General features: G+C 43.2%; 1 protein-coding gene across 4 annotated transcripts in view; it reads left to right on the top strand.

The window, feature by feature from the left end:
• The first annotated feature begins 4926 nt into the window (after positions 1–4926).
• Positions 4927–8980, top strand: part of pgghg (protein-glucosylgalactosylhydroxylysine glucosidase) — a 71055-nt gene continuing 67001 nt past the window's right edge. Inside the window, exons 1-2 of one of the 4 annotated variants that reach the window (XM_065022213.1) lie at positions 4927–5086; positions 7686–7975. In XM_065022213.1, the coding sequence (XP_064878285.1) occupies positions 7711–7975 (265 nt within the window). In that variant the 5' untranslated portion in view covers positions 4927–5086; positions 7686–7710. Of the gene's footprint in view, positions 5443–7653; positions 7976–8980 lie in introns of all 4 variants that reach the window. The other 3 variants (XM_065022212.1, XM_065022210.1, XM_065022211.1) reach the window with 3 other exon arrangements.

The raw sequence follows: 8980 nt of genomic DNA, 5'->3' as shown, positions 1-8980 counted from the left end.
AGTTAGATATTACTCCACTGTTGGAGCTAGGAACACAAGCATTTAGTTAGATACTACTGCACTGTTGGAGCTAGGAACACAAGCATTTAGTTAGATACTACTGCACTGTTGGAGCTAGGAACACAAGCATTTAGTTAGATACTACTGCACTGTTGGAGCTAGGAACACAAGCATTTAGTTAGATACTACTGCACTGTTGGAGCTAGAAACACAAGCATTTAGTTAGATACTACTGCACTGTTGGAGCTAGAAACACAAGCATTTAGTTAGATACTACTGCACTGTTGGAGCTAGAAACACAAGCATTTAGTTAGATATTACTGCACTGTTGGAGCTAGAAACACAAGCATTTAGTTAGATACTACTGCACTGTTGGAGCTAGGAACACAAGCATTTAGTTAGATATTACTGTTGGAGCTAGGAACACAAGCATTTAGTTAGATATTACTGCACTGTTGGAGCTGGAAACACAAGCATTTAGTTAGATATTACTGCACTGTTGGAGCTAGGAACACAAGCATTTAGTTAGATACTACTGCACTGTTGGAGCTAGGAACACAAGCATTTAGTTAGATACTACTGCACTGTTGGAGCTAGGAACACAAGCATTTAGTTAGATACTACTGTGTTGGAGCTAGGAACACAAGCATTTAGTTAGATACTACTGTTTGGAGCTAGAACACAAGCATTTAGTTAGATACTACTGCACTGTTGGAGCTAGGAACACAAGCATTTAGTTAGATATTACTGCACTGTTGGAGCTAGGAACACAAGCATTTAGTTAGATACTACTGCACTGTTGGAGCTAGGAACACAAGCATTTAGTTAGATATTACTGCACTGTTGGAGCTAGGAACACAAGCATTTAGTTAGATATTACTGTTGGAGCTAGGAACACAAGCATTTAGTTAGATACTACTGTTGGAGCTAGGAACACAAGCATTTAGTTAGATATTACTGCACTGTTGGAGCTAGGAACACAAGCATTTAGTTAGATATTACTGCACTGTTGGAGCTAGGAACACAAGCATTTAGTTAGATATTACTGCACTGTTGGAGCTGGGAACACAAACATTTAGTTAGATATTACTGCACTGTTGGAGCTAGGGAACACAAACATTTAGTTAGATATTACTGCACTGTTGGAGCTGGGAACACAAGCATTTAGTTAGATATTACTGCACTGTTGGAGCTAGAAACACAAGCATTTAGTTAGATATTACTCACTGTTGGAGCTAGAAACACAAGCATTTAGTTAGATATTACTGTACTGTTGGAGCTAGGAACACAAGCATTTAGTTAGATACTACTGCACTGTTGGAGCTAGGAACACAAGCATTTAGTTAGATACTACTGCACTGTTGGAGCTAGAAACACAAGCATTTAGTTAGATACTACTGCACTGTTGGAGCTAGAAACACAAGCATTTAGTTAGATATTACTCCACTGTTGGAGCTAGAAACACAAGCATTTAGTTAGATATTACTGCACTGTTGGAGCTGGGAACACAAGCATTTAGTTAGATATTACTGCACTGTTGGAGCTAGGAACACAAGCATTTAGTTAGATATTACTCCACTGTTGGAGCTAGGAACACAAGCATTTAGTTAGATATGTTGGACTAGGAACACCGCATTTAGTTAGATACTACTGCACTGTTGGAGCTAGGAACACAAGCATTTAGTTAGATACTACTGCACTGTTGGAGCTAGGAACACACGCATTTAGTTAGATACTACTGCACTGTTGGAGCTAGAAACACAAGCATTTAGTTAGATACTACTGCACTGTTGGAGCTAGAAACACAAGCATTTAGTTAGATACTACTGCACTGTTGGAGCTAGAAACACAAGCATTTAGTTAGATACTACTGCACTGTTGGAGCTAGAAACACAAGCATTTAGTTAGATACTACTGCACTGTTGGAGCTAGGAACACAAGCATTTAGTTAGATATTACTCCACTGTTGGAGCTAGGAACACAAGCATTTAGTTAGATACTACTGCACTGTTGGAGCTAGGAACACACGCATTTAGTTAGATACTACTGCACTGTTGGAGCTAGGAACACAAGCATTTAGTTAGATACTACTGCACTGTTGGAGCTAGGAACACAAGCATTTCACAACACCCGCAATAACATTTTCTAAATATGTGACCAATACAATTTGATTTGAAACTGTTGCCACAAAGTTGGAAGCACAGAATTGTCTAGAATGTAATTGTATACTGTAGCGTTAAGATTTCCCTTCGCTGGAACTAAGGGGCCTGAAACATGAAAAACAGCCACAGACCATTATTCCTCCTCCACCAAACTTTACAGCTGGCACTATGCTTTGGGACAGGTAGCGTTCTCCTGGCATCCGCCAAATCCAGATTCTTCCGTCAGACTGCCAGATGGTGAATCGTGATTTATCACTCCAGAGAACACGTTTCCATGGCACCAGAGTCCAATGGCTTTACACCGCTTTACACCACTCCAGCCAACGCTTGGCATTGCATATGGTGATCTTAGGCTTGTGTGCGGCTGCTCGGCCGTGGAAACAAAAAAAGATCCGTGTGTTTCATGAAGCTCCAGACTAACAGTTCTTGTGCCGACGTTGCTTCCAGAGGCAGTTTGGAACTCGGTAGTGAGTTTTCAGCTGCATTGTTTGTACAGCACTTTGTGACATCAGCTGATGTAAAAAGGGCTTAATAAATAAATACATTTGATTGAATTTGCAACCGAGGATTTTTACACGCTTCAGCACTTGTCGTTCCTCATGTCTTATTTTTCTTTTTTTTTTACCCCCCTTTTTCCTAGTATCCAATTGTTAGTATTTACTGTCTTGTCCTCATCGCCTACAACTCCCGTATGGGCTCGGGAGAGACGAAGGTCGAAAGCCACGTGTCCTCCGGAACACAACCCAACCAAGCCGCACTGCTTCTTAACACAGCGCGCATTCCAACCCGGAAGCCAGCCGCACCAATGTGTCAGAGGAAACACCGTGCACCTCGCGACCTGGTTAGCGCGCACTGCGCCCGGCCCCGCTGGTGGCACAGCTAACACTGCGATGCAGTGCCTTAGACCACTGCGCCACCCGGGAGGCCCCTGGATCTCATGTTTTTAATGAGTACAACAAGCTAGAGCCAAGGCTGATCTTCGGTTAAATTTGGTTACATTTGGACCAACAACAAAAAAAATACGGCCACAACTGACGGCCCTGATCTCGCCTAGAATTCGATGTCTGAGGACGTTGCCGAGTTGGACGCAAGTCAATGGTACCTAAATGAGCATTTTCCAAATCATGTCCAAATGATCTACAAGTCACTTTGTTAAGTTACACAGTTCATTTTTTTCACTTTAGGATGATTTGGACATGATATGGCGCAAGAAAATGTAAATAGGGACCTTACATCAAAACCTCGTCATCGTGAGGATATTAATAGTGATGCCAATTGTGCAATGCCATTTGATTCAGTATTTGATTTAATCAAAATAAGATACCTAGACATGAGCTTTTAAGAGTTCATTAATAACAAAAAATTTCAAAATAAAAATGATACAATAGATTTTTACGCACTGATATTTTGGTGGCCTGGGGGAAGGGGGGGGGACTGTTAGAGCCGATTTGGACATATTTGTATAAAAGACCGAACATATGGAGCTCCATGTATATTTGTGTAAATATATTAAATATGAATGTATATGATGAAATATTAGGTACGTACCTTTATGATTTATATTTACCTGATTGAGATATATTCATTTGTTGTTAGTGTAACTTAGTTTTTGGCCCCCCCTGCCTATTCATTGTATTGTGGTAAGTGTGTTAGGATAAAGGCAGGAAGTTGGGCCTTCGGGAGGGAGAGTCCTTGCTAGATGCGGGAGCGGTATAGTTTTTTGACCATACAGACATATAGACAGACATACAGACAGGTCATAATATGTATTTTCCATATCAAGTATTCTATGCTTTAAGTTGATTGGAGACTCATTTATTTGTTAGATATAAGAAGAATAAACATTTTTGTTGCACCATATCCCTGGATGTCATTGAATGTTTGGCCGTTTGGAAACCTTGACTGTGGACTGTATGCGTACCAAACAACCCCGCTTCAGGCTTGGGCAGTGGCTATGGTAAAGACTAAAGGAAGCCACTACAGGGACAGTTACCCCAGTAATTGGGGGAAAATACACCTTTCCCAAAAACAATTATTAAATAACAAAACAAATGTGTAAATGGTTGCCACTTGTTTCCCTTAATAGTTTGTTTGCCTAAGCATTACCATCATCCACATATCTTTACTTTTTACCAAACTTTGCTTGTTTGTGTCAGCAGTTGGACATTGATTTTAGGGGGGGGGAGCTGTTGTCTCCGAAATAGACTACTAGCGTATTAGGATCCTATCAGAATGCATTTAAATGACGATCTGACAAAGATGTACCAATGCCTAGCATGTGCACAGTACAATAACCTATGTATTGCAGTTTTTCCTGTAGAAACCTAGCATGCATGATGTCTTTATGAAGTTGTCCTAGACTAGGCCAAACTCGCTGCGAGGGCTCGGTGCGGCTGAGAGGTGGTTTACCATCTCAATCTTCACAAACAATCATGGTTCCGTTTTAATCCCTTAGAAACCCAACCAACCAATCTAAATCCAATCCGTATTCTAAGAATCCTGTCCAGGTTTGTCCGTTGACCAGCCTTGATATGGTCTTCACTAGTTACCACAGCCGCAAAGTCAGACGCGCCGCACATTTCTTCAATTTCAAAATGTGATTTAAAACCTAACCATAACCTTAAACACACTGCTAACCTTATGCCTAAGTTTAACTTTCAATGAAGACAACAAAAAAAACGTTTTCATGAATTTGTACTATATTGGCCATTTCGACTTTGTGTCTGTGGTAACTAGTGGAACCCCTCGCTATGCCTCCTCCCCTTCATAGTTCCATACCGGAGAGAAACCTACATTTTGTTTTCCTCTATACAGTCTGGAAGAAGAACTGACAGTACCTTTAGGAGTTTATTTTCAACTAAATACACGTTTGGGGCTCGGGAACATCAACACTTCGTTTAGTTCCAGATATTTGTTCTACTCATGTGAGACACGTTACCTGTTTATTTGACCTTTGTTTCTATTCCTCATTTATTTTCTGCATTCCTTTCATCCCCGGTAACGGCGGATGCCCCCCTTCTTCTCACGTGAGTGTGCGACGGTTCCCCGGTCAGAAATACCAAGGAGTTGTTGAGAATTACTGCGGTCTGTAAGACAGCAACAGTTTTCACATGACAAGAGACTGACGCTGACAGAGTTGCGTTTTAAGACTTGTTGCTCTTCGGCATTTAACGGGTCGCCATGAACTTTTTGCCGTTATCATCTTCTCATCATTCATTACGGTTTACTTTCTCGAGATCATGAGATTAATTCAATATGTCATGCTGCTCTTTGTGTTTTGGTGAGGCGATCCACTTTTTACTGTCATGTTTTTATCTCACATGTCATGAGGAGTGCTTGTGACAAAAACCAGATGTCGCATTGGTTTTCACTCGTTAGAACTGCAGTGGTTTTCAGTAAGGCGCTTTCAGGACATTTCAGTTCAATACTATTACACTATACAGTCACAGTATGAGACTAATGCATGTTTCTCTTTTGTTTTCTTGCTGTAGTTTTTTCTCTTTGTTAAACTATAGGCTCTACTATTCTCATTTACTCATACCCAAATTGTCCCTTGTGTGGTAAGTATATATGAAATATAAATTAATATATGATATATCAAATATATCAAACAAATATATAAAATATATATTTGAACCTTTATCTTAATAGTAGGAAACACATTTTACAGCTGAAAGTGGAATTCTAGCATACAGAAGCTCACATACAAACAAATGAGAAACTTAACAACCGGGTTAAAATGCAAAATAGAAGGTAGGCCTACTGTTTGTGCTGTCAGTCTGGGTAGGACAGCAGAGCATTGGGCTGTTGTACTACCTGTCAGTAGGACAGCAGAGCATTGGGCTGTTGTACTACCTGTCAGTAGGACAGCAGAGCATTGGGCTGTTGTACTACCTGTCAGTAGGACAGCAGAGCATTGGGCTGTTGTACTACCTGTCAGTAGGACAGCAGAGCATTGGGCTGTTGTACTACCTGTCAGTAGGACAGCAGAGCATTGGGCTGTTGTACTACCTGTCAGTAGGACAGCAGAGCATTGGGCTGTTGTACTACCTGTCAGTAGGACAGCAGAGCATTGGGCAGCAGAGCATTGGGCTGTGTACTACCTGTCAGTAGGACAGCAGAGCATTGGGCTGTTGTACTACCTGTCAGTAGGACAGCATTGGGCTGTTGTAGTCATAGGACAGCAGAGCATTGGGCTGTTGTACTACCTGTCAGTAGGACAGCAGAGCATTGGGCTGTTGTACTACCTGTCAGTAGGACAGCAGAGCATTGGGCTGTTGTAACCTGTCAGTAGGACAGCAGAGCATTGGGCTGTTGTACTCCTTCAGTGGACAGCAGAGCATTGGGCTGTCTGTACTACCTGTCAGTAGGACAGCAGAGCATTGGGCTGTTGTACTGTGTCAGTAGGACAGCAGAGCATTGGGCTGTTGTACTACCTGTCAGTAGGACAGCAGAGCATTGGGCTGTTGTACTGTGTCAGTAGGACAGCAGAGCATTGGGCTGTGTACTGTGTCAGTAGGACAGGGCAGAGCATTGGGCTGTTGTGTGTCAGTAGGACAGAGCATTGGGCTGTTGTAGCATTGGGCTGTTGTACTACCTGTCAGTAGGACTGTCAGTAGGACAGCAGAGCATTGGGCTGTTGTACTACCTGTCAGTGTTGGGCTGTTGTACATGTCAGGCATTCTGTTGTACTACCTGTGTGGACAGCAGAGCATTGGGCTGTTGTACTACCTGTCAGTGGACAGCAGAGCATTGGGCTGTGTGTACCTGTCAATGGAACAGCAGAGCATTGGGCTGTTGTACACCTGTCAGTAGGACATTCTGTTGTACTACCTGTGTAGGACAGCAGGCATTCTGTGTGTGGATCTGTGTTAAAGTAGGCATTTGTGGCTGGATCTTGTGGATCTGCCACTGACATAGGCATTCTGTCTGTGTGTGACATAGGCATTCTGTCTGTGTGTGTGACATAGGCATTCTGTGTGTGTGTGTGACAGGCATTCTGTGTGTGTGTGTGACAGGCATTCTGTGTGTGTGTGTGACATAGGCATTCTGTGTGTAACATAGGCATTCTGTGTGTGTGTGTGACATAGGCATTCTGTGTGTGTGTGTAACATAGGCATTCTGTGTGTGTGTGTGACATAGGCATTCTGTGTGTGTGTGTAACATAGGCATTCTGTGTGTGTGTGTGACATAGGCATTCTGTGTGTGTGTGTGACATAGGCATTCTGTGTGTGTGTGTGACATAGGCATTCTGTGTGTGTGTGTGACATAGGCATTCTGTGTGTGTGTGACAGGCATTCTGTGTGTGTGTGTCATAGGCATTCTGTGTGTGACAGGCATTCTGTGTGTGTGTGTGACAGGCATTCTGTGTGTGTGTGTGACAGGCATTCTGTGTGTGACATAGGCATTCTGTGTGTGACAGGCATTCTGTGTGTGACAGGCATTCTGTGTGTGACAGGCATTCTGTGTGTGTTGTACTGTTCTGTTGTAGGTACCATTGATTTAACCTTTTATCATCCTAAGTGGAAGAGGACACGCTCTCCCCACGATGACCAATGAGACCCCAGTTGACCCCTACATCTTCACCACTGACCTCCTGCCCCTTGACCCTCGCTTCCTTCCTCCGCTGGCCAATGGGCTGCTGGGTTGGAGGGTGTACGGTGACATCATGCACATGGGCGGAGTCTATAACGGCGAGGGCGGGGACTGTCACCGTGCCAATCTCCCCTGTCCTCTGGCTGTGAGGATGGATCTAGATGAGGTGGGAAAGGCAGGGCATCTGCAACACTCCTACAGTCTAGACACACACACAGGTATGTTGGTACAGTCTAGACACACACACAGGTATGTTGGTACAGTCTAGACACACACAGGTACGTTGGTACAGTCTAGACACACACACAGGTATGTTGATACAGTCTAGATACACACACACACATAGGTACGTTGGTACAGTCTAGATACACACACACACACATAGGTACGTTGGTACAGTCTAGATACACACACACACACATAGGTACGTTGGTACAGTCTAGATACACACACACACACATAGGTACGTTGGTACAGTCTAGATACACACACGGCTACGTTGGTACAGTCTAGATACACACACGGCTACGTTGGTACAGTCTAGATACACACACGGCTACGTTGGTACAGTCTAGAGACACACACGGGTACGTTGGTACAGTCTAGATACACACGGGTACGTTGGTACAGTCTAGAGACACACACAGGTACGTTGGTACAGTCTAGATACACACGGGTATGTTGGTACAGTCTAGATACACACACGGCTACGTTGGTACAGTCTAGATACACACACACACACACACACAGGTATGTTGGTACAGTCTAGATACACACGGCTACGTTGGTACAGTCTAGATACACACACAAACACACAGGTACGTTGGTACAGTCTAGATACACACACACACACAGGTATGTTGGTACAGTCTAGATACACACACAGGTACGTTGGTACAGTCTAGATACACACGCACACACACAGGTATGTTGGTACAGTCTAGATACACACACAGGTACGTTGGTACAGTCTAGATACACACACATACATAGGTACGTTGGTACAGTCTAGATACACACACACACATAGGTACGTTGGTACAGTCTAGATACACACACGGCTACGTTGGTACAGTCTAGATACACACACACACACACAGGTACGTTGGTACAGTCTAGATACACACGGGTACGTTGGTACATTCTAGATACACACACACACACACAGGTACGTTGGTACAGTCTAGATACACACGGGTACGTTGGTACATTCTAGATACACA

The sequence above is a fragment of the Oncorhynchus nerka genome, linkage group LG9a (genome assembly GCF_034236695.1).
Source record: "Oncorhynchus nerka isolate Pitt River linkage group LG9a, Oner_Uvic_2.0, whole genome shotgun sequence".
NCBI classification, from domain to species: Eukaryota; Metazoa; Chordata; class Actinopteri; order Salmoniformes; family Salmonidae; genus Oncorhynchus; species Oncorhynchus nerka.
Note: the sequence above shows the minus strand (reverse complement) of the source record. Positions and strands in the feature narration are given on the sequence as shown.